This window comes from Littorina saxatilis, linkage group LG10 (assembly GCF_037325665.1).
Source record: "Littorina saxatilis isolate snail1 linkage group LG10, US_GU_Lsax_2.0, whole genome shotgun sequence".
NCBI classification, from domain to species: domain Eukaryota; kingdom Metazoa; phylum Mollusca; class Gastropoda; order Littorinimorpha; family Littorinidae; genus Littorina; species Littorina saxatilis.
The window spans coordinates 33,346,831-33,374,172 of NC_090254.1; the positions used below are offsets into that span (position 1 = coordinate 33,346,831).

The 27,342-nt window shown below is 43.9% G+C and overlaps 1 protein-coding gene across 3 annotated transcripts in view; it reads right to left on the reverse strand.

Annotated features, from left to right (window-relative positions):
* Positions 1-27,342, reverse strand: part of LOC138978642 (tripartite motif-containing protein 2-like) — a 273,078-nt gene that overhangs the window by 58,620 nt on the left and 187,116 nt on the right. For all 3 annotated transcript variants that reach the window (XM_070351409.1, XM_070351407.1, XM_070351408.1), the window contains 4 exons: positions 4,019-4,204; positions 2,196-2,356; positions 944-1,108; positions 280-537 (listed from right to left, as the gene is read on the reverse strand). In XM_070351409.1, the coding sequence (XP_070207510.1) occupies positions 280-537; positions 944-1,108; positions 2,196-2,356; positions 4,019-4,202 (768 nt within the window). In that variant the 5' untranslated portion in view covers positions 4,203-4,204. The remainder of the gene's footprint in view (positions 1-279; positions 538-943; positions 1,109-2,195; positions 2,357-4,018; positions 4,205-27,342) is intronic.

Consider the following 27,342-nt stretch of genomic DNA (forward strand, 5'->3'; position numbering starts at 1 on the left):
AACTGTCAACCGTTTATCCCCCCTCCTCTGCGAAGTTTGCCATCTCCAGCTTGCCCCCCCCCCCCCCCTCCCCTGCAAAGTTAGCCCTCTTTTGCGCCCCCCCCCCTCCCCCTTCTCTGCAAAGCATGCCCCCTCCTCCTTGCCCCCCCTCCCCTCGGCAAAGACATAAGGAAGATGAAAAACAAGAACAAGAATAACAAGCAGAAGAACAAGAAGAAAGAATCAGATTGGTGGGTTGATTGAAGGCAAGGCCCAACAATGAAGTTAGCTAGCCCTCACCTCCACCTGGTACTGCAGGCCGTCACACTCCTCCTGCACCTTCTCCTTCTCCACCTGGATCAGGTCCAGCTGCTCCTTCAGGATGTTCTTCTTCTCCTCCTTGATCTTCCGCACCCACTGCAGACACTCGTGGCGCCGCCGGTCCACCACTGCGATCACGTCCTGGAACGAGCGGTTGATGCTGTCCAGTGTCTTGTCCACCGACAGTTCTAGCTGGCGAAGCTCTTCCGACACTGCGTCGTATGCTGAGTTGAGGTTCTGTCAAGTGAGATGGAAACAAAGGGTTGGTATGGAACGCCAAAACTGACTTTTTACCGGGTAAAATCTCCCGGTAGATTACAAAATTGTTATTGGTATTGTTAAGAGAACCAATCAAGTTCAGAGAAACCCCGTAGATTTGCTCATCTACAAGTAGATTTCGGAAATCTACCGGAAGATTCTAAACAAGTAAAAAGTCAGTTTTGGTGTTCCATAAGTTAAAGCTTAGGTTAGGTAAGAGAAGCTTGCAGTATGAGTGGTGAAACATGTTGCACATCATATTTATTTTTGGGGGAGGTCAATGACTTGACTGTGGATTTAGCAGTATTTTGGGGAGGAGTTAAATGACGTATTTGACCTTTAATTCAAGTACTCCAGGCCGTAACATGTGTGTTTTGACCAGTACCTTGATGCACAGGTGTGCCTTGAAGAGTAGGATCTCGGACATCCTCTTGATGGCGATGGCGAATGGAATGACGGTGTGTTCGCTGGCCCCTCGACCGCTGTGCAGGCCGCAGTCTATACACTGTGTGCAGAACACGATGTCACACGTCTCACAGAACAGCAGCTCCTGGGGAAAGAAAGAGAGTCAAGTTACAGAGAGTGAAGTTGCAGGATACCAATGACCTTTGGCTGTTACGTAATTCCTAATATCCACAACAGTTTTAATAATACCCACAACAGTTTTAACCTTCACCGTGCTTCCTTGGTCGTGGACGACCCAGAGCCTCACAAAAGTGTCTGTATGTCTGAAACTATTGGGAGTTTTTGATTGGGCCAAAAAGAAATAAAAATAGTCTGTTTACGGTATCCCGACCGACCCTATTTTTTCGCGCGACCCTAGACTTTTTTTGGCATTTGGGGGAAAAAAAAAAAATTTTATTATTATTTTTTTTTTTTAAAAGTCTTGTTTTTTTGGCAAAATAACTTTTTTTGGGAAAAAAAAAAAAATCCCGACCTACCGACCCTATTATTTTTGCCTATGTTACTGTAAACAGACTATTTTTGTTGTTGGCCTTAAGACTTCATGAAGTAATCATCAAACACCTTAGGACTCTCCAATCCACCATTTTCTGAAGGATTATCTTTGTAACAAAGATGTATTATAGTTTATACAATGAGGTCATTTGAACTGGGCAGCCCGGATAATACGAGTATGTGGGTAATGGGTGACCCATATGGAATTAAAGAAGGAATTTAAGATGTTTATCCCTATTCTGAAATTAGGGACAGGATCAAGAGGGTGGGTTCTTGGGTAAGGATGAGGGAGATGGGGGCTTGGGGATTGGGGGTGGGGTGGCGGGAAGACTGCTGTAGTTTTTCTAGTTCTAGTTCTGGGGTAAGGATGAAGGAAACAGGGGCTTGGGGGTGGGGTGGCGGGAAGACTGCTGTAGTTCTTCTAGTTCTAGTTCTAGTGGGGTAAGGATGAAGGAAACAGGGGATTGGGGGTGGGGTGGCGGGAAGACTGCTGTAGTTCTTCTAGTTCTAGTTCTAGTGGGGTAAGGATGAAGGAAACAGGGGCTTGGGGGTGGGGTGGTGGGAAGACTGCTGTAGTTTTTCTAGTTCTAGTTCTGGGGTAAGGATGAAGGAAACGGGGGCTTGGGGGTGGAGTGGCCCGTTAGACTGCTAGTGTAGTTCTTCCAGAATCATGCACCCACCTGGTTTGTGTGAACGGAACACTTAGGTATAACGTCTCGTCGCTGCTGAGCCATGAGATCTAGGAGCTGGTTGACGATGAAACTGGGCGGGAAGGCAATCACTCCCCCCTGTGGCATGTGAATGGTCTCCCTGCATATTGGACAGCGGAACGAACCTGTGTCTGCACACACACAAAAACACGAAAATAAAATAAATGAAGTAATTCGCATGAGACTGTGTGTGCACACACACAAAAATAAAATAAATTAATACATTCGCATGAAACTGGGCGTGCACACACACACACACACACACACACACACACACACACACAAAACAATGTCGATGAAAATAAAATAAATGAATAAATTTGCATGAACCTGTGTCTGCACACAAAAAACAACAACCTCAAACATACAATAAATGAAGAACTGTGCATGGTGGTTCAATTTCTTCTGTTTCAACCCACAGTACTATAAGAATTAAACAAATAATAAAATACAAACAGAAGTTCATTCCTTGTCTGTGCACTAATGATATGAGCCTGTATCTGCACACAATGTAAAATGAAAAATAAGTAAATGATAAAATAGGAGCGATAAGGCTCATTTTGTTCCATGAATAATTGCAGTCATGTAAACACTTCATCCCTGCTTCTCCAGGCATTCTCTAAATATGTGCAGATTACACAGCCAACCTGCTGTCTAAGAGAAACACTGCAGACAACTTTTACAGAGGTTAAATTCATTTTCTTTTGAAAGATTACTTAAGTTGTCTATAATTTATCAGGATATATGCTTCTCCCCGCATACCCAAAACATGCGTAAAATTCACACAACCTGAGGGCTGGCTATGAGGGGCATGAAGTGAAAGTGGGTGCCACCCAAACAGGTGGGAACAAACCGTGGGGCCTGATTCGTTGAAATCACAACACATCTCAATTTCAACCAATCCAACACGGTGGCTGGCTCCTGCCGGGTTGATAACTATCAACCCTCTCGTGCACCTCAGTAGAAATATGATAGAGGATGGAGGTATTCCAAAAGCTCTCTGGCAGCCTGTGCGTGTTTGCTTACACCGAACTAGACCTGTTCTCTCACACCTAACTGGATGGTGGACAATCAATAAGGAGACTCATTACCTGGCTACCTGGACAATCAAGGAAGGAGAGGTAGAGAGAGAATTCAATCACCTGTGTCAACGCTAACAGCATTCCTCTCAATCCCACTTCATGGTCACTCTTCATTACATCCACAACAAAAATACAGTGGAACCCCCCTTTTAAGACCTCCAAATTCAAGACTCCCTCGATTTTAAGACCCTCTTTTCTCAGACTTTCTGGACAAGGCCTTTGTCAATTTACTCCGATTTTAAGACTCCCTCCTTTTTAAGACCTGATTTTGTCAGATTTTTGAAGGTCTTAAAAGGGGGGTTCCACTGTAATAAATCAGTGGCCCAACATAATGCTCTTATAAGGGCTAAGGGAAACAACTTTGTTTTGGTTCCATGCATCAAGATTATTCTAAAATCTCGATCTTCTTCATCACAGCTTACATTCCAGATGTATTTTCTTTCTTACTCTAGCGCTTATGAGCAGTTGCAGAACTGATCCACCGTTTAAAACAATGGTAAGAATTTTGAAATCCCCTCCCAGCACATTTCCCCTGTATTCAAGGCTTCCTCCTTTTCAAGATTGCACTTTTCCAGATGTTTTGCTCATAACCCCTGTAGATTTAGCTCCATTTTTAAGACTCCCACACTTTCAGACCTAACTTTCTCAGATTATTGAAGGTCTTTAAAGTGGGGTTCCACTGTACCATAAAGAAGAGACAACCAGACCTACCTAAAGTTTGTGCAGCGACGATTCTCTCGAGACAGGAGCGACAGACGGTGTGCGAGCAGGGCAGCAGTTTGGGCGTCCTCTCCGTGCCGTCGTACATACACAGGCACGTGCCGCACGTCAGGAAGCTGTCGTTGAAGTCCTCATAGTTGATGGACACCGTCTCCACCAGAGTTGATGACATCATTGCTGCAACACACGAGAGGAGAGAACTCTGTCAGATATTTTGTCACCCCAATGCTGCCGATTTTGAGAAAATGGTTGGACAACTGATAGAGACTTTTGTTACCCAATGCTGCCAATTTTTGAGAAAATGATTTGACAACATAAGGTGCCTGAGAGCAACATTGCACGGAGGGATATTCTGCGGGCATCGCAGCAAAAAGAAAGAAGGACATTTTTCTCAGGCTCTCGAGGCAGATGCCAGACAGTAACACGTGGTCTCTAGACTGAGCAGTAGAGTTCCTGTTGCAATCTTATCTACATATAAATCAGAAAGTAACAGCATATACACGAACACGGTTCATGTACATGTATCGATTTCAAAGCATCACTCTACAGTGGAAGTCAGCAAAGTACAAAGACAAGGCACAGAGGACTTTGAAAATCACGACAGTGATAAGTCAGCACACCTCAACCACTGAGCAGAGGATGTCTATCAGTCACCAACCTAACGCCCACCATCACCAGCTCCTCAACCCGTACGTCCTGCCCACCCCGACCCAGCGGTGTCAGTTATTTCCGAAAGAATTGAGTGCATGCACGTGCGACCGTAGCCTGCCAAAGACAAGCACTGAACAGGTTGACTGTGGTCCACCATGCTCCGCTAACCCTTATCAAATGTCAAAATTCCCCTACACCGCTCCCGCCCGACACACAGAGTTGAGGCGAGTACACAAACCCACTGAGGGTTCAATCTGGTATTGTATAAGGGTACAGTGGAACCCCCCGTTTAAGACCCCCTAATGTACGACTTCCTCCCTTTCAAGACCTTCTTTTCTCGGACAACCGGCACGGTTGGCCTAGTGGTAAGGCGTCCGCCCCGTGATCGGGAGGTCGTGGGTTCGAACCCCGGCCGGGTCATACCTAAGACTTTAAAATTGGCAATCTAGTGGCTGCTCCGCCTGGCGTCTGGCATTATGGGGTTAGTGCTAGGACTGGTTGGTCCGGTGTCAGAATAATGTGACCGGGTGAGACATGAAGCCTGTGCTGCGACTTCTGTCTTGTGTGTGGCGCACGTTATATGTCAAAGCAGCACCGCCCTGATATGGCCCTTCGTGGTCGGCTGGGCGTTAAAGCAAACAAACAAACAAATTTTCTCGGACTTTTTGTTCATAGCCTTTGTAAATGTACCCCCATTTTAAGCCTTCCTCCTTTTCAAGACTTGAATTTCTCAGATTGTTGGAGGTGTGAAAAGGGGGGTCCCACTGTACACTAAAGCACTGAGGGTTCAATCCGGTACGTATGAGGGTGGTATTCCAGCCCAGAAAGATCGAGCACACAGTCCAATAGACGCACACAATCCGCGCACTGCCAGGTCACAGAGTTGGGGGTGGGGTTACTGATACTGTGCGCTTCAAAAGAACACTGGGATAAAAGAGAGTATCGGCACAGTGTGACTTTGGGGGTGGATACCTAGGACAGTACGTGTCGTGGGAGGGAGATGCTGGGGGGGGGGGGGGGGGGGGGGGGGGGGAAGAGGACGGGGATGATGGTCTGCCGGTCATTTTGGTGATAAGCTGCAGTGCCATTAGGGGTCACACGTTTTATAACGGCTAACAGAAAGGCTTGGCGCAGGTAATACCGCTCAGTCACAAAAACAACCACAAAAAACACAACCACACACAAAAAACAAAAAAAATAAACTATACTGATATTGATCGTGTACTGTACCAATAAATTATTAAATAAACATGAATGTGTGTGTGTGTGTGTGTGTGTGTGTGTGTGTGTGTGTGTGTGTATGTGAGAGAGAGAGAGAGAGAAAGAGAGAGAGAGAAACAGTGAAAGAGTAAAGGTGGAGAGACAGATAGGGAGAGAGATGGACCGAGACAGACAAACAGGCAGCGAGATAGATAAATAGTAGATAGAGAGAGAGAGAGAGAGAGAGAGAGAGAGAGAGAGAGTGTGCGTGGACGGATGCAAAAACCTTCACAGTCTTTAGTTTTCTTGAATCAAGTTTTTTCATCAGTGAAAGCACGGATCGGAATGGGGCATCATTTGAAAGTGCCCACAGAGGGTATACCACACCGAGTGGAAACGGGAGGAATGGCCCGAAATATCCAAACCCCAGTCGTGACAAATACAGTGGAACCGGGCCTACCTTTTAAGACCCCACCAACTTAACACATTTAAGACCTTGCTTTTTCAGACTTTCTCTTCATAACCTCTGTAAATATACCCCCATTTTAAGACTTGAATTTTTTCAGATTTTCTCTTCATAACCTCTGTAAATATACCCCCATTTTAAGACTTGAATTTTTCAGATTTTCTCTTCATAACATCTGTAAATATACCCCCATTTTAAGACTTGAATTTTTTCAGATTTTCTCTTCATAACCTCTGTAAATATACCCCCATTTTAAGACTTGAATTTTTCAGATTTTCTCTTCATAACCTCTGTAAATATACCCCCGTGACACGAGAACTGTAATGCCAGTCCCTAGTTACACTAGTAACGATTAGCTGGATGTCACATCACTATTGACGGCAATATAAACCTGCTTTCCCCACTTGGGGCAAACCTTCAGTCGTTCCGTATTGACGTTTCGTGTGAGCTATATACGTACACATGGGAGATCTATATATACAAGGAGAAAAATAGACTAGAGGGTGGAGCCGATGTATAGTGAGTGATGTGAAGTGTGTCTGCTGTTTTAATACAAAAATAATGATGGGCGGAGCCGTCATTCAAGGTTGTGAATGCTGTCTGCTGTCTTGAGACACTGGTAAAATGTGTACCCGTGTCTGTCGATGTGTCTGATTGAGAAGTGACATCTACTGTGAGTTTCAATGTAATTTGTATTCAGTGTGAGGAAGGGGTGGGCGGAGATGAGACAGTTGCAAAAGAGATGAAATGCGACCCTTAGGTATGACCCGGCCGGGGTTCGAACTAGGCCACCGTGTTGCGGTCCCCCAGTGTAAGTACGACATTAGCCCTGAACACTTGTGACTAACCACAACATGTCCTTGCTGTGCTCACTCACACACACACACACACACACACACACCCTCTCTCTCACACAGGCACACGCATACCCACACACACACACTCTCTCTCTCTCTCTCTCTCACACTCTCACTCTCTCTCACCTTTGTCTGTCGCTCTATCCTTTCCAATTCCCTCTCCCTCCTACTCCCCTCAATCTTAACTGGCGGGGAAGTAGCTCAGTTGGTAGCGCGCTGGCTTTGTAGCCAGTTGGTCGCTATCAGCGTGAGTTCGAACCCCACGTTCGGCGAAAGATTTATTTCTCGGAGTCAACTGTGCGCAGACTCTCTTCGGTGTCCGAACACCCCGTGTGCACACATGCGCACGAAAAAGATCCCAAGTTCACAGCGAAAGTCTCAGGGCTTGGAAAACACGAAGACACGCATGCACCATCTCTCGTCTCTGATTATCATGATCGTATTTCGATACTTTGACGACATAAACCCAATGCTGGTGTGTCGAAGAAGACATCCACAGCGGGCTTGTTCGAGTCAAAGTATCACACCATATCTTCAGCATACTACCATTACCTGTCCCAATATAGGCCAACTGGTCTAAGAGGACGTTAAACCCTAATAGTCAGTCAGTCAATCTTAACGAAACCCATGATCAGTCAGCCCGAACACTACTCAGTGACTCATACACTTTCGTGTGGTGTTCACACTCAGTGACTCGTTCATTTTGCCGATGCAGTTGAACCCCCAGACCCCAAATTTAAGACTCCCTCCCCAGACTTTCTGTTGAAAGCCTTTGTACATTAACCCCCATTGTAAGACTCCCTCCTAGTTAACACCTGATTTTCTCCGATTTTTGGAGGTCTCAGTTGCACTGTAGTGTACACAGCTGATGCAGCCGCACTGTATTACGCTCTACTCCATCACAATGTGCAGTGGGCCTGCATCTAGGTCCTTGACTGAGAAAAACCACACACCCAAACACACGGTAGTTGTGCATGCTGTATTGATTTTGTGTCGCCTTTACAATTGCAAACTGGATTTAAGCAATCGCACACAGGGACAGGGTCAACTTGCTAGCTTGCATAAACTTGAATTCAGTTATCTAGCGAAAGTCAATTTATAAGGTAAATTCATTTGCATAAATGGCAAAATTACAGTAGTACAGTAGATATCAGTGTTACTCTTCCATAACTGTCGCCTAGGCGCCAGACATATTGCGTATCGGTTACAATGTACATCTGTCATCTGTGGCCGGAAAGTGGCGAACTGTACTCAGTGTTGCATGGCCTCAGAGACGTCAGATGAGGAATGACGATGCCATAGGCTGGCAGTCACACAATGCAAGCTGCACGGTCCATGACATGGGATACGCAAGGGTTGATGCGAAAGTGTCGATGGATAAAACTATGTGTCTCCATGATTAGTGCGCACGGATGCACACGTACGCACGCGCACACACACACACACACACACACACACACACACACACACACACAGAAGCGTGCACGTAAGCACGTGCACACACACACACGAACACACACAAGCGCAGACACGCACACAAGTGCGCACACACACGCACGCACGCACACACGCACGCGCGCGCAGAAACACACGCACACAAGCGCGCACTCACACACACACACAGAAACACGCACACACACAGCGCACTTCACAGAGTCAAACGCAAAATGTAATGTGAATGTAGTCGAACCATGAAATGACATTGACTAATAAGTTTTCAAACTGCATGGGTACATGTACGTATGGCTGCCATAGGTGACAGCGTATATATATATATATAATATGTGTGTGTGTGTGTGTGTGTGTGTGTGTGTGTGTGTGTGTGTGTGTGTGTGTGTGTGTGTGTGTGTGTCTGAGAGAGAGAGAGAGAGAGAGACACACACAGACAGACAGACAGACAGACAGACAGACAGACAGACAGACAGACAGAAACAAAGACCTATACGACACACCTGTTGCAGATAGCATAGTTGCGGGTAAATCGCAGACACACCCAGCCCTGCAAGATACGTAATCACCAGCAACGCTAAAAATACCAGCACTGCACGCACAATCATTTAACACCCAGACATAGTTCACATCCAGTATTCTCGTCGACAGCGTGGAATTCTTTTGTGATTCATACCAACGGAATCAGTATGTACCAACACACAAGTTCCAGCGAGACTCCATAATACTGTCGCGTACACTTCCTTGCAATATGTGCAGTTCGCTTGTGACAGTGAAATCAGTCACTCTGTCAAGACGCAAAAGACCGATGACAAAAAAGCCCGCAGCCCACGTGAATCAAGCCAACATGACGTCACCGATTATCAGTTTCTCCATTCTCCAAGTTTCCACGACACACAAACGCATCTCGATCACAGGCTCTTGACGTTAGTCGTAAAATTAGGTCTTACAAAATGTAAATGCTTAGATGAAGACTGATATTGGGCGCTATCGCTACGTTGACAAACAACGATACCTGTCTCAGATGTTTCAAACATGCCAACTCAGATTAGCATTCAACCTCACCAAAAGTCAAATCTTTCTGAGCTCTCCTTGTAGCTGGCGTTTCATGAGAGAGAGAGAGAGAGAGAGAGAGAGAGAGAGAGAGAGAGAGAGAGAGAGAGAGAGAGAGAGAGAGAGAGAGAGAGAGAGAGAGAGAGAGAGAGAGAGAGAGAGAGGCTCACACAGACGCTCACACAGACACAAACACTCTCTCTCTCTCTCTCTCTCACACACACACACACACACACACTCACCACCACCACCACCAGCTATACAAACTACCACGAACAACAAAAATACCACACTATTTCTCTCACACGCCTATGACGCCATTCTGTTGACAACTGTGTCGCCCCGAACAGCTGACTGGGTACAGTGAAGGCAGGATGCATACCACCTGTGACTGTAACCTGCTGTGACCCCTTTGGCAACGTTACAACTCTCTCCCCTACACACAGTTCAAGGTTCAGTAATTCCATTTCGCGAATATGCATACACTACTGTGAGGTAGGTGTTAAACAAGTCGCGTAAGACGAAATTACTACATTTAGTCAAGCTGTCAAACTCACAGAATGAAACTGAACGCACTGCATCGTTTCACCAAGACCGCATACTCGTAGTTTCGTCAGTCCACCGCTCGTGGCAAAGACAGTGAAATCGACAAGCCAGAATAGTGCGGTAGTGGTCGCGCTGAGCGGGATAGCACGCTTGTCTGTACCTCTCTTCGTTTTAACTTTCTGAGCGTGTTTTTAATCCAAACATATCGTATCTATATGTTTTTGGAATCAGGAACCGACAAGGAATAAGATAAAATAGTTTTTAAATCGATTTCGTAAATTGAATTTTGATCATAATTTTTATACTTTTAATTTTCAGAGCTTGTTTTTAATCCGAATATAACATATTTATATGTTTTTGGAATCAGAAAATGATGAAAAATAAGATGAAATTGTTTTTGGATCGTTTAATAAAAAAATAATTTTAATTACAAGTTTCCGATTTTTAATGACCAAACTCACTCATTAGTTTTTAAACCACCAAGCTGAAATGCAATATCAAACCCCGGCTTTCGTCGAAGATTGCTTTGGCAAAATTTCAATCAATTTGATTGAAAAATGAGGGTGTGACAGTGCCGCCTCAACTTTTACAAAAAGCCGGATATGACGTCATCAAAGACATTTATCGAAAAAAGGAAAAAAACGTCCGGGGATATCATTCCCAGGAACTCTCATGTCAAATTTCATAAAGATCGGTCCAGTAGTTTGGTCTGAATCGCTCTACACACACACACACAGACAGACAGACACACATACACCACGACCCTCGTCTCGATTCCCCCCTCTATGTTAAAACATTTAGTCAAAACTTGACTAAATGTAAAAAGGGGAGGTTGTCGCATCCATCTGTTTTCATGTGTGTTTGGTTTATCACTGACATCTGTTGCTGTGACGTCAGCCCACCATAACTGATCGAATTCGGAATGAAACCACCAACGAGTGAAGCTTTTACGACAAACCTGAATAATAGGGTTTTAAGAGTACATGTAACCAGTAAATTTGTTAAAGTGGAGAAAAATCGCCCAAGAATTGATTTCTCACTCCATTATGCGATGACGCATTTCGACGGACGGAGTCTCTCTCTCTCTCTCTCTCTCTCTCTCTCTCTCTCTCTCTCTCTCTCTCTCTTTACTAAGTACAGGTTGTAAGAAAAGGCGTGGCCTTAAACCTCTATCCTTGTGAAATAAAGTTCCATCAGCATATCTCTCTCTCTCTCTCTCTCTCTCTCTCTCTCTCTCTCTCTCCCTCTGTTACATGCAGACTGCTTCTTTCTCTTTGAATCTTCTTCTTTTTTTCCTTCTTCGCTCCTTCCCTTTGAATTATTCAGCATCACCCATCCCGGGTCATCGCCTACCTTTCCAGAAGTACAAACTTTGTGCAGCGTCCCAGAGAAGGCAATGGGGTGTAGAGAAATGCAGCAGACATAGCTTTGCATAGTAATGAAGTGTCTGTCTCGATCTCGCCTTGATGAATTATTCATGGCATTGCAGCATCTGCAATCAGCACCTTAATCAACGCTTCAAAGGCTATCCCGAGGATAAGCTGATGAAGAGGTGTTAATTGGGGTGGGCTGAGGTGGGGGAGGGTAGAAGGGGGTGGGTGGTGGTGGTGGTGGTGGTAGATGGAGGTGGGTGGTAGGAGAGGGAGTAAGGTGGGGAGGCAGAAAGTAAGCCACATAGTTACCATAGACACGATAGGGAGGGAGAGATGTACACAAGCATGAACACACTCACACAAACACACACACACACACATGAAAACACACACACACATATATCACACACACATATCCACACACGCACACACACACACACACACACACACACACACACACACACACACACACACACACACACACACACACACACAGCCTAGAGACTCTGAGTCGTATACGAAGACATTACACTCAAACATCCCACTATTCCAAACACCCCTATCCTTCCCCTGCTCCTCTCGCACCCTTCAATCCCATGCCTTAACAACAAATCGTGTCACACACAAAGATAACAAATAACCTTTTCCCACAACAAAATTCGGTGAAGATAATAATTATCAACTAGCGATGAGCAGAGCAAGTGCAATGTTCACTCTGTGGTTGTTTTTTTTACTGTTTAAAAAAACCCACTTTTTATTATCTTATTTTATTTTACAGTTAAAATCACCTTCAGTTCACCTTTATGATTTATCACTAAACAAAAAGAAAGCACTTTTGTGCTAACTAAACAAAGACAGGCAAGGTTGTAAGTCAACAACTTCCGTGTAAACGTCACGCTCTTCTACCGGAGTCGCCGACTTACCAGTCAGTGAACTCTGTAACTATCTATCAAGCATGTTTGTTTTTGAAAACACGTCAGTGACACCGCGATAGCTTAGTGGGTCTACACTTACGCGGCTCTGATGGATATATTATCTGCGATAACGAAATGAGAAAATGGGCAGCTGTGACGTCATGAGAGAACATTTGTCACAGAGCATCAGAACGTCTGTCTGTATAATCATAGATAATCTCTGTTGCGAATGTAATCAGTTTGAAATAAACAAACAAGCGCTCATTCATAAATTACACGCAGTACAGACGTACCGAGGTGTGTTCCGTGAACATAGCACTTTAGGCAGAGAGAGATGATCGCAAAATGAATAGAGCTTCAGAGAAAGACAAAGACATACTCATACATGGAAATACATGTAATGGAGAACACAAACAAACACATACACACACACACACACACTCTCTCTCTCTCTCTCTCTCTCTCTCTCTCTCTCTCTCTCTCTCTCTCTCTCAGTCTCTCCCCCCTCCAATAAGATAATGCATACTTAATCCGTCCAGACAGGCATTTTTGATACTGCACAACTGAGGACATTTTTTAATTTTGTATCTGTCATCATTAATTTCATGTCTTTTCCCCAGAACAAAAAAATCTCTCGTCTTTTATCTTCGATCACATTCTCAACCTCGGATAGCAAAAACACGTCAGAACCCCGCAGCAATCTATACTTCTCTTCTCTACAGAGAATGAAATAGAGGTTTAACATTTCCACTTGAGACAAAAGACACACTGACCTGTTTCTATTGCGCAGCTCGCGAACGAAGGAGACAAGATTCAAAATCAATCCCTAGGTATCGGTTTCGTGCGTGACAAAGAGGAAAACTATCCACATAATTAAGAACTGTTAATGAAGTACATGTCGCAAAGGGAAAAGAGGCATTAACCAAACAATGACTCGGAAAAAAAAAGACGAAGAAACAAGAACGCTGATGCGTAATTAACCATTCAGTCAAGCACGGAAGCAAGACACACACGCGGCGAGGCGATAACAGTCGAGCACTGACAAACGTCCGATTGGCTCTCACTTTCTCAACAACTACACACGCACGCACGCACGCACGCACGCACGCACACACACACACACACACACACACACACGCACGCACGCACACACACACACACACACACACACACACACTAAACAACGAACATACTGTCAGTTTTCGGTAAAAAGACTTGGCGAAGTCTCAGCGAAGTCGACTTCGGGCTGAAATAAGGACCGCCTGTTTACCCTCTTTGCCTTCACCGCCACCAACCCTTTTAAGCGTAAAAACAAACACACTAACGAGGTCCTACTGACAAGAGTGTGTTTTGGTTGAGTGTTTTAGACATGACAACCTTGCGAGGGGACAACGACGCCAGGCTTTCACTTAGCGTCAAACCAAGACCCATGTTTTTTAGCTTGAAAGTCATGCAGTGCTGAGGTCACCACCGGAGGCTGCAGTGTTTGTTTAAATTATCCCAAACATTCAGTGAAGCTTTTACTACCACCAACTTTACTTAAAGCCTGTGTGTGTGTATTCTCTATAACGTCCATGTATGTCGTTGTCTTTCTCTATCAAGTCAATTTCGCGAAGCTGGCCACACGAAGCTTTAGAGTTTAGGCCACAAAAAAAATAGTCTGTTTACGGTAACCCGACCGACCCTATTTTTTCGCGCGACCCTAGACTTTTTTTTGGCATTTGGGAAAGAAAAAAAAAAAAAGATTTTTGGTTTTTTTTGCAAAATAATGTAAAAATATGGTTTTTTTGGGGGAAAAAAAAAATCCCGACCTACCGACCCTATTTTTTGGGCCTATGTTACCGTACACAGACCTATTTTTTTTTGGCCTTAGCACTGAGATTTCGGTAAGAAGACTTCGCGAAGTCGACTTCGGGCTGAATTAAGGATCACCTTTACCCAATGACGTCCTTCCTCCAGAGTACAGTTTGTAAAAACTTCCAACGCAGCGCCAGGACCTACTTTTATCACCTTGTGATAATGATCACAGTTTACCTCAGAATGCAAAGTTCTGTGTTCAGTGCGGGTTTCGCCAGGTCGAAAAACTGCTTGTCCCTGCTTATTGTCGACTAAAAGGTATTTTACGAAAAGGACTTCTTGAGAAAGAACCAAGAAGTGACGGAAAACGAAAAACTTGCATGGATTTTTGAACTGCATCTGACAATAAAATCACTCTCAGCGTACACCAGGAGACATTACAGAAAAGTATACAAACCGAACAAACATCCTTTCATCTTCAACCTGAAGGAACACTCACACATTTAATGCAGCTTGTCACTATGTGTGTATACGTGGTACTCCAGCAGCCCGTTGAGCGACTAACACCAACAGTACTCCTCGACTGCTCACATGTACCCACAACTGTACCAACTACAGATAAGCCAAAGAAAGCACATGGATCTGTTTCTACTCCCGGATTGAATTTGCTTATCATCGACTTTCCTCATGAATGGTTGGGCAAGCGATCTGATGGATTTTTGAACTGCATCTGACAATAAAATCACTATACCAACAACAGCTAAGTCAAAGAAAGCACATGGATCTGTTTCTACTCCTGCACTGATTTTGCTTATCATCAGCTTTTCTCATGACTGGTTGAGCAAGCGAGATAACATTACGCCCACATTCTGTGGACGTTCCTACCTACACCTCTCCATAGGTGGTACTACCAAATTGGTACTACATGCAGCTAGCGATAACATTAAGCCCACGCAGTGTGGACGTTCCTGCCTACACCTCTTAATAGGTACTACATGCAGCCAGCGCAGATAAGCAAGGCCAGCCTTGTAGCTCATATATATATATCAATTATTCAAAACTGACCGCTGGGCAAAGGAAGGCTTGACCAAGAAGATTAGGTAGCCGTGTAACGTCTTCGTTCCAACTTGTCCGCGCGAGTGATAGGATAAGGAGGCGCTACTGGACTTAATCCGGTCTGGGGCCTGAGTTCTGTGAAGTACACGGTGCAAACTTGATCCACTTGTGGATCTGCTGGAGGTTATGGGCCTAGAAATTGCTTGCAGCGTGGAGGAATTCTTGTCTTGCATGGGTTTTGTGAATAGACGGACAGTTTTCGAGATGTTAGTGTCTTGTGTACGTCTGTTTGTGACCGAAGATTTACTGTGCAAAAGTTGAGGTTGAAGAAATGAAATAGTAACTTTAACTGCCCTGAGAGACCGAAAAGGATCCAGGAAGAGTCATTTAACAACGACAAATAAATTAAGAAAGAGTTAAAGTTTTTAAACGATCTAAGACGCAAAACAGGTAATAGGTATCTCACGAACAGGAGGTTTGGGGCAGGGAGGGAGGGGGGGGAGGACGAAGGGATAAGAAGGTGGACAATTGGGGTGGGGGCAAAGGACGGAGGGGCATGTCCCCTGTCACCACCGATCTATGTAGACGATATTGTGGTGACACTCTTATTCTCTCCCTCTAGTCTTTATTTGTGTGCATTACAAAATCATTGGCGTATCTATAAACACCATCTATACTCAATGAATGTGTAGCCAATCATTCATACAAATCATTGGCGTATCTATAAACACCATCCTACTCAATGAATGTGTAGCTAATCATTCATACAAATCCTTGGCGTATCTATAAACGTCATCCTACTCAATGAATGTGTAGCTGATCATGCAGTAGACCAGGTGGTCAGTGGCAGCCGCTCTGTCCACCCAGTTGGTCAGTCCCGTCAAGCCAGAAGAATAACTTAAGGACCTGCAGAGCGTTTAGAGATCTGTACAATGGAACAACACCCCTTAAACGACCTAAAAAAAAATCTGGAAAAAATCTAGTCTTCAAAAGGAGGGAGTCTTACAACGGGGGGAATTTTACAGAAGTTATGAACAGAAAGTCGGAGAAAACAAGGTCTTGAAAAAGGGGCGAGCCTTAAATTGGTGGTAGTGGTGGGGGGGGGGGGGGGGGGGGGGGAGGGTGTGTCTTAAAAGAGGGGTTCCACTGTAGCCAATCAGTCAGTAGACTAGGCCATAGGTGGTCAGTGACACAGCCGGTCTGTCCACTCAGTTGGTCAGTCCCGTCAAGCCAGAAGAATAACTACCTGCAGAGTGTTTATGGCAGAGACTCTGAGACGTTCGCAAGAACCCAGTCCTCTGAAGAAGAAGAAGAAGAAGAGATCTGTATAACCGGCCAGTACAAATGGAGGAGTAATGATTATCAAAACACTCCTCAAGGGGGGTCGGAACGTACCGACCCAAATCCTACAACCAACAATAAGCTTAGCCGACTGACCCGCGTGCTTAGTCTAGACTAGAAGGTCGAAGCAAAGAGTTGTCTACGTAAGGGTGGGGTGGTGGGGGAGCTCACAATTTGGTCGAAGTGCTGCGGTGGAATAGACTCTTATAGAGAACACGTACTGTACAGCTCAGGAATCGTTATTACACCCCCGGTATAGGGGTGTGTATAGGTTTCGCTCGATGTGTTTGTTTGTTTGGGTGTGTGTTTGTGTTCGCATATAGATCTCAAGAATGAACGGACCGATCGTCACCAAACTTGGTGAACAGGTTCTATACATTCCTGAGACGGTCCTTACAAAAATTGGGACCAGTCAAACACACGGTTAGGGAGTTATTGGTGGATTAAAATTATACAAGGACTTATAGAGGGACATCTTCATGGTCAAAGGGAAATAACCATTCTCACTCAGTCACTGCCACCAACTGAGAAGGTTATTTCCCTTTGACGGGGGGTGTTTTTCCTACCTCGTAGGAATTTCTTGTTAGCGGTGGCACCAGTAGGAAATGAAGCCCTTGCAGTCTATCCCAGAAAGTTTCTGTTGTGGTCTCTGTTTCAACAACTGTTAGAAATGAAATCTTTCTGGTGCTAGATCGACACAATATGTTTAGCGTGTGAACAAAACTTCCATCTTCGTTGCCTGGCTTTCCCCCCACCCCCATTTTTTCCACATTCTTTTCTGTCTTCGTGCATAATCAAACTGCTGCAAGCTAGAGGCACGAACAACCTGTCTTCAAAGCAATGTGAACATTCTGACTGTACATCTCAAACGATTTAATCTATGCTAAACTCACAAACGACTATATTCCATGCCATTGAAAGGATCACGGACGATGCCATTTCAGGTAATACGCATCGAGGCAAAACAGCTCACGAAGACCGTAACGTTTTGATTTGTCACAATTGAACGTTTCTATAACATATCTTCCTTCTTTTTTTTGAGACCACTAAGCTACCTTGAACCCCCATGCATTCCAGTGAGAAGGTTCGTCGGTGTATCTGATGTCAGTGTTGTATCCATTACCACGAAAGCCGCCTTGGCTACCTATCGCTTCTGATCATCTTCAAATCACCTTGTTATTTGTGTTGCTGCGGCTACAATGTCCTCCTCCAATACAACCATTTCCCAAATGTCTTGACACTGCTGCGCACACGCCTGTCCCATGTGGCCAGTGTCAAACAACATCACTGCCGTACACACACAAACTCGCTCACACCCACACACACATTTACAAACACACACTCACACACAAATGTACATTCTCTCTCTCACACACACACACACACACACACACACACACACACACACACTCACCCTAGCACACACACATACACACACACCCTAGCACACACACACACACACACACACACACACACACACACACACACACATTCATGCCCTCTAATTACCACGCACATTGTTACAGTCCGCGGCGTCGAATTCCATTATCACTCGCACGGACAGGTTTGCACTGGCCCAAGGGTGTCCGTTCATGAGAGGGACTGCTGTAACAGCAAAACTAGTGTGATACAGAAGTAATCAATTTATCCACTTGACTATATTCACAACAGGGACCTATCACTCTTCTTTGCCTGTTTTTATGCCTACGAATTTTCAAATACTCTGCAACACATGTAACCCAAATTCAACATGTGCCCGTACAATACCGCTTCTTTTATGAAAACATTGCTTCGGCCATGTTGATTTTAATCAACCAATTTTCTTGTATTTTTTAAAAGATGTGGTAGACTGATGTTTCGCTAGCAGCTAAAGGTCACACGGGTCTGCTGAGCAAGCACTCGGTGAGGTGAGAGGGATTAACAGTCGCGCTAATGATAACCGGCCTTCTCCTAGCTTCTCCTTCCTTTCCCATGTCAGCTCCCTAATTAGCTGCGTCAATACTTGATGTTTGGTGTTCCTTAACGCTAGGAAATGAGCAGGGTACTGGTTAGTCCGGTGTCAGAATAATGTGACTGGGTGAGACATGAAGCCTGTGCTGCGACTTCTGTCTTGTGTGTGGCGCACGTTATGTCAAAGCAGCACCGCTCTGATATATGGCCCTTCGTGGTCGGCTGGGCGTTAAGCAAACAAACAAACAACAAACAAAATGAGCACGGAGAGCGGGCTGATGTGCACTGCATGCCGAGGGCGCGGATGAAAAGGAGCAATATGTATCCATGCAAACTACTACTATACAGGCGATATGTGTACACACACCCACGAGGCGACACCCGGTACACACACGCACGCATACATAACGCGCGGGCGAACACACACACACACACACACACACACACTAACACTAACACTAACACTAACACACACACACGAAGTAAGAAAAATATAAAATGGAAAAGTCACAGTCTCCACTTCCGTCTACCACCACTCCTCTAGCTAGCTCCACCCCCCCCCCCCCCTTCCCTCAGCCCGGTCAGTCGTTTAGCAATTTAAACCGTGCCCATTTTAAACAAACCTACATATTAAAAGTGACCGTAGCTGCAATATACGAAGCTGCTTTTGTATGTACGACCACCTACAGCTATTTACAAGAAAACAAAACCTGTAATGAAATGCAAACATCACCACATACCGTGTTTGCTGTCAACGATTGCAACTCATTTCAGCGGGAAATAAAACTATCCGGTAAACATAGTAATTCAAATATGTCACGCCAGCTGCCATTGATCGATGCGACGTAATTGTCTTTTTTATTTTTTATTTCATTTTTTTAAACAATTCGTTCCGCATGTCAGCGTCAACAATTTCCCGGCACGCAGTCAAACACAGCAGAATAACAACAGACGGTGAGGTGTCAAAATGAATAGTTCAAATAAATAATATAAAATAAACGAGAGTGCACGTAGGAGTTGTAGAAGAAGAATAACAACAACAAGTCGCGTAAGGCGAAAATACAACATTTAGTCAAGCTGTCGAACTCACAGAATGAAACTGAACGCACTGCAATTTTTCAGCAAGACCGTATACTCGTAGCATCGTCAGTCCACCGCTTGTGGCAAAGGCAGTGAAATTGACAAGAAGAGCGGGGTAGTAGTTGCGCTGAGAAGGATAGCACGCTTTTCTGTACCTCTCTTCGTTTTAACTTTCTGAGCGTGTTTTTAATCCAAACATATCACATCTATATGTTTTTGGAATCAGGAACCGACAAGGAATAAGATGAAAATGGTTTTAAATTGATTTCGAAAATTTTATTTTGATCATAATGTTTATATTTTTAATTTTCAGAGCTTGTTTTTAATCCAAATATAACATATTTATATGTTTTTGGAATCAGGAAATGATGAAGAATAAGATGAACGTAAATTTGGATCATTTTATGAATTTTTTTTTTTTACAATTTTCAGATTTTTAATGACCAAAGTCATTAATTAATTTTTAAGCCACCACGCTGAAATGCAATACCGAAGTCCGGCCTTCGTCGAAGATTGCTTGGCCAAAATTTCAATCAATTTGATTGAAAAATGAGGGTGTGACAGTGCCGCCTCAACCTTTACGAAAAGCCGGATATGACGTCATGAAAGACATTTATCGAACAAATGAAAAAAACGTCCGGGGATATCATTCCCAGGAACTCTCATGTAAAATTTCACAAAGATCGGTCCAGTAGTTTAGTCTGAATCGCTCTACACACACACACACGCACAGACAGACAGACAGACACACACACACCACGACCCTCGTCTCGATTCCCCCTCTATGTTAAAACATTTTGTCAAAACTTGACTAAATGTAAAAAGAGAGAGAAAAAGAAGAAGAACAACAGCCAAAGCCTTACTTACGTTCATCGTTATTAAACACAGCTAATCCCTATGCACGTGAAACCAGCGAGCCTGGCCGAGGAAAAGTAACGTGGTAGCGACCTTATCCCTCCTTTCTCGCTCCCTGAAAGGTCGTCGTGTGTAAGATCGAACAATCATCAATAGTAGCCGAGAAACCGACTCACGTCATAAGTACCAACGTTAGAAAAGATTCTAGGGTTGGAAAAAACACCAAAAACAAACCCACCCAGACTGAAAACAAGAGAGCCACAAGCAATCATAAGTGGGATAATGACGTTTCCATCCACAGCACAAAGACTCAATCAATACAGGGCTGTTTGGTGTGATGTTTGCATTCATGATAAGGCATGAGGTTTCCCAGGCTACAGGCAAAATGACAAATAATCACAGTAGAGTGTAAAGGAGAACCGTGATGCAGTGCGGCAGCAAGACTCTTCCATGAGACGTTTGAATACACAAATGAAGTTTTGTATGTTTGACCAATCGCTTACAACAGATGTCTGATGATTTGTAGTATCTCGGTTAAAAAAAAAAACCACATTTATTTTTCTTGTTTTCTCTCTAAAGCACAAATAGAAGAACGCAATGACAGACACAAACACACTCCAACAGAGAGACAGACAGGTAGACGTAAAAATAGAAAGAACAAGAAATTCCTAGGAGGTGGGAAAAACACCCCCATCAAAGGGAAATAACCTTCCCAGTTGGTGGCAGTGACTGAGTGAGAATGGTTATTTCCCTTTGACCATGAAGATGACCCTGTCTAAGTCCTTGTATAATTTTAATCCACCAATAACTCCCTAACCGTGTGTTTGACTGGTCCCAATTTTTGTAAGGACCGTCTCAGGAATGTATAGAACCTGTTCACCAAGTTTGGTGACGATCGGTCCGTTCATTCTTGAGATCTATATGCGAACACAAACACACAAACACCCAAACAAACACCCAAACAAACACATCGAGCGAAACCTATACACACCCCTATACCGGGGGTGTAAAAACCTATACACACCCCTATACCGGGGGTGTAAAGATAGGCAGACACTCGATCAAGGCTAACAGACACACGACAAACTTGGGTTCAGTTTGAATTGAATACCAACCAACAATGTCACTCTGAAACGACCGTACCAGCTCTCTGGGTAGCTATCATGGATGGTACATGCATAGCAACGCCCAGTTTATTCACTTTCGTTTGCAAACGCAATCTAAAACGCCCGTATCATCTCTCTAGTAAGTAATCATGAAAGGCACATACATAGCAACGCCCAGTGTATGCACTGTTGTTTGCAAATGCAATCTAAAACGCTCGTAGCAGCTATCATGAATTATACAAAGCAACGCAGTTTATACACTTTTGTTTCCAAACGCAATCTAAAACGCCCGAATCAGCTCTCTGGGTAGCTTTCATGGATGATACATGAATAGCAACGCACAGTTTATGCACTTTTGTTTGCAAACGCAATCTAAAACGCCCGAATCAGCTATCTGGATGGCTATTATGAATGATCCATAGCAACGCACAGTACGTTTATGCACTTTTGTTTGCCAGTGCAAACGCAATCTAAATAACGCCTAATGATCCATAGCAACGCACAGTTTATGCACTTTCGTTTGCAAACGCAATCTAAATAACGCATAATGATCTATAGCAACGCACAGTTTATGCACTTTCGTTTGCAAACGCAATCTAAATAACGCCTAATGATACATAGCAACGCACAGCTTATTCATTTATATTCGTAAACACATTAACGGTGTGCACATATCTTGACGTCCATCATGAAACACTAACCCCTGTATGTATAGCAATTAACGAGGACGTGTTCCAATCATGGAACATGGCGGTGCTGTCAAAGGCAGGTGTCGCCATGCGAACACCGGAGTAACACGTGCAGGGAATCACTCAGGCGTGGCGGCAGACAGGGAAGCAGGACATTGCGGTAATTCAAAGTGAGCATTTTGCAACCGCTGATAATTTATTATTTCAACTGCGAGTGCAAGAGACAAGAATCTTAAACTCATTAATACCACCGCGTACTTACTACCTAACTCAATATTCAATCAATCAATCAATGAGTCTTATATCGCGCATATTCCGTGGGTACAGTTCTAGGCGCTCTGCAGTGATGCCGTGTGAGATGAAATTTTATACGGCCAGTAGATTGCAGCCATTTCGGCGCATATTTACCTTTCACGGCCTAATATTGGCAGATACCGAGAGAGTTTGTAAGGCGGTCTTTCGTGGAGCCCGACGTCGACTTCGTGAAGACTTCGTGAAGACTTCGCGAAGTGTATTGACCGAAAACTCTATGCTAAAGCTTCGCGCGGCCAGCTTGGTGAAGTATACTTCGCGTCGTCGACTTCGCTCAGTTTGAGGCTTTATGTGACCCTGGAACGTGTTTTGACTTTAGTCAGCTACATAGTTACACACATCTTCCCAATCACCTTCCTATGCTGTTTCAAACGAAAAGATAACTAAACAAAGGGGCAGTGACACTGTTGTAGCACTGCCATTGTTTCACGCGTTTTGTTGTCAGCCATCATCAGGCCAAAGATTTGCTGGGCTGTGATGCACGAAGCGAAATCGGGTGCAACCCAAATGGGTGGTACGCAGCCACGGTTTTGGATTGGTTGAAATTGAGATTTGTTATTGATGTAAACCAATCAAACCTTGCGGCTTGGTCTGACCCAGTTGGATGGCACCCAGTTTCGCTTCGTACACCTCAATCCAGATCTACGGTCACTAGCGGTCGTTTGAAATGGGTCAATCAATAATGACTGTGTGTTTACGAAGCGCATGAAGCACGCAGAAAGTATCAAACTGAAACATATTCTCCTCCCAAATTGGTATCCATGTTATAGAAACACGAGAATACCCAGCATGCTTCCCCCGAAAGCGGCGTATGGCTGCCTAAATGGCGGGGTAAAAACGGTCATACACGTAAAATCCCACTCGTGCAAAAAAACAACAACAATGAGTGTACGTGTCAGTTTCGGCCCATGAGCGCAGAAGAAGAAGAAGAAGAAGAAGATATCAATGTTTATTGGGAATATCTCATAAGATCTTGTAGAAACGGTCATACACGTAAAAACCCACTCGTGCAAAAAAACAAAAAAACAGCGAGTGTACGTGGGAGCTTTAGCCCATGAACTCAGAGAGAAGAAGAAGGTATCCACAATTATTGGGAATATCCCATGAGAGCATGTAGCGACGTAGAGCAAGGTACGAACGCGGGGCATGGCTTTCACAGTTCCCGGCAACGTGTCAAGGACACAGCCTTTGTCACGCGCCCAACTTCACCGATATTAATTTATGCAATGCAAAACACAGAGTGCAGGCAAAAGTGCGCTCATATTCCCAGCAATCGATACTAGGATACGCACGAAGGAGAAGCACAAAAAGAGGGGGGACTGGCTGTGAGCTAGACTGGAGGGAAACCATGCTGGATCTTTCTCTTTCTATCTTTTTCTGTCTCGCACACACACGACAATCTGCCACTCCCCTTTCTCTCTCTCTCTCACACACACGAACATACACACACACACACACAGACACACACGAACAGACACACACGCACACACACACACACACACACACACACACACACACACACGCTGCCACCAAAACCCCATATTGAACAAAGCAAACATACGCACGAAGATACACACGTACCGACTTTCACAAACTTACCACTTACTAAGAAATCGGAATTGTGACATCTTGGATGAAGTAAACGAAACGGGTCAACCGTGCTTCCTTGCACTTCTCCGAATAACTCATTAACACTTAGTGCACGCACACCACACTTTTCCTCTCTGCTTTTCACAGTCGCTCAAAAGCAAAAATGTTACGCCCGATACACAACTCAACGCTGTCATATTAGTAATCCTATCGCGCTGCTGAAAACTTTTCGTCGCAAGCAGAAAATCATGAAAAAGTACTTTCCTCACAGGTGTGAGGTTTTCTGCTGGCACTTGAAAACACTCCCATTTGCAGTGCAAAAAAATCCTAACTGAAATGAGCTATTGATCGTGTTTTAGTCCCTTTTTATATTTAGTCAAGTTTTGACTAAATATTTTAACATCGTCTTGTCTTTTTCTCTACCCACGCTCTTTCCCCAAAGTGTCTCGCCTTCAAGAAGACCAGAAACAGCTCACAAACAAGCAGACAAATCTTCCCCACAACGTAATCCGCGGCGTTCTGTTTTCTTTTGTTTATACGCACACAAATATCGACGTTGGAGGAACAACGCACAACGACGAGGTTAGCTGTCAAAAGCACGCGAAGAAATGAACCAACAGAGTGTCGGCCTATTATCTATAACCCAACTGTCATTTTGTTTTTATACTCACGTGCGAGGTTATTAAGCCGACGCGCACGCGCAGCTCTGTTTACGATGCTTTTTAATTTTTACCCAAGGTTGACCGAATTTTTGTGCATGATGCTGATGGGGTTATTTAGATTTCCTTTTAAAGAGCCCCTGGTGGGTTTTGCGTGTGCTGCAGCAGTTACTGAAATTCAATTATGTTGGGATGACGTCTGTAGTTTGTGTGTATTAAAGGTGGTGCACATTATTTTTGTTTTATACCATCGCCTTAATTGGTATTAATTAATTGAGAGTTGTACTCGCACTGAAAGATCACAGACCTGTGAATAGTAGATTGAACCACATGTACACGGGAAGGTTGCCAACTTAACTACTCTTTCTGTCTCTGTATGTCTCTCTCTATGTCTCTCTCTGTGTCTCACTCTGTGTCTCTCTCTCTTTGTCTCTCTCTCCCTCTCTCTGCCCCCTTCTCCCCCCTCTCCCTCTCTCCTACATCCCCTCTCTCTCCCTCTCATTACCCGAGAGCGCGCTGAACGGGGAAACACAGGAGCGTGTATGATGGGAACGGTTAGCGGCCGATTCGATATTCTGATGTCACGATGTTCCTGGCATCATGCCACCACACATCTCTGTGCATGCCACTCATACATTGCTCATTAGGTTGCAAATTACAAGGTTATATAGACCGCATACATGACGTAAAGTTTGACCATTCAGTGATCGTGCTTCAGGAGAGAGAGAGAGAGAGAGAGAGAGAGAGAGAGAGAGAGAGAGAGAGAGAGAGAGAGAGAGAGAGAGAGAGAGAGAGAGAGAGAGAGAGAGAGAGAGAGAGAGAGAGAATTGAATTGAACGCCTTTTCTTACAATCTGTCCTTGGGACGCACAGACACACAATGATAAAATTGAAAAATTAGAAATTAAAAACTTAAAAAGTTTACCAACAAAAGGAGGTCAGAAAACTTCAGCACGTGATGATAAAGATGACGATGATGATGATGATGATAATGATGATGATGATGATGAGGCGTGAAGAGCATACATATGTGGTTATTCATAAAATCAAATGCATGCTATGCAAGTAATTATAAGTACAAGCTGGTAGCAATCGAACATGTAGCAATAGTACAACAAAAATATGTTCAGAATATACAATGCACAGCAAAGAAATAATATCCACTGCTCAGCCCACAGACCTGCCGGTCAATACCCTGTCTTGATGAATGGTGGTATTGGCTACTTCATTACCTCCCACAGTCCTTGTTATCAAAATTAAATTGTCGAAATCAATTTAAAAACACTTTCATCTTATTCCTTGTCGGTTCCTGATTCAACAAAACAAAACAAAAAACAAAACAAGTCGCGTGAGGCGAAAATACAATATTTAGTCAAGTAGCTGTCGAACTCACAGAATGAAACTGAACGCAATGCCATTTTTCAGCAAGACCGTATACTCGTAGCATCGTCAGTCCACCGCTCATGGCAAAGGCAGTGAAATTGACAAGAAGAGCGGGGTAGTAGTTGCGCTAAGAAGGATAGCACGCTTTTCTGTACCTCTCTTTGTTTTAACTTTCTGAGCGTGTTTTTAATCCAAACATATCATATCTATATGTTTTTGGAATCAGGAACCGACAAGGAATAAGATGAAAGTGTTTTTAAATTGATTTCGACAATTTAATTTTGATAATAATTTTTATATATTTAATTTTCAGAGCTTGTTTTTAATCCAAATATAACATATTTATATGTTTTTGGAATCAGCAAATGATGGAGAATAAGATAAACGTAAATTTGGATCGTTTTATAAATTTTTATTTTTTTTTTACAATTTTCAGATTTTTAATGATCAAAGTCATTAATTAATTTTTAAGCCACCAAGCTGAAATGCAATACCGAAGTCCGGGCTTTGTCGAAGATTACTTGACCAAAATTGTAACCAATTTGGTTGAAAAATGAGGGCGTGACAGCAAACACTGTACATAAGGAAGACGTGGAACTTGCGAAGAAAATGCGAAAAAGTGTTTGTGGGTTATCGTCCCTAGTCACATGCTGGCGGCGAAAACAAAATGGCGGATCGCGTAGGTACCGATCGTGTGCGAGGTGGTGGTAAATTGTGTTCGGCTTTTTGTTGCAAGAACGCCCGTTACAAACAGAGCTGCTTCGGGAAAACTTTCCACAGGTTCCCTACAGAAGAAAAAAGGTGGGTTGTGCAGTGATTATTTCATCAGGTTTACCTTCTTCAGAATGAGAATGCAATGGCTCGAGTCAACTCACTCAGTAGACTACAGCGTCAGCGAGTACTTACGACTGTGAGTGTGAGTCAGCAGTCAGTACAAAACAACAATTTACACTTGATGACAAACCCGTGGGCATATTTGCCGAAACCTT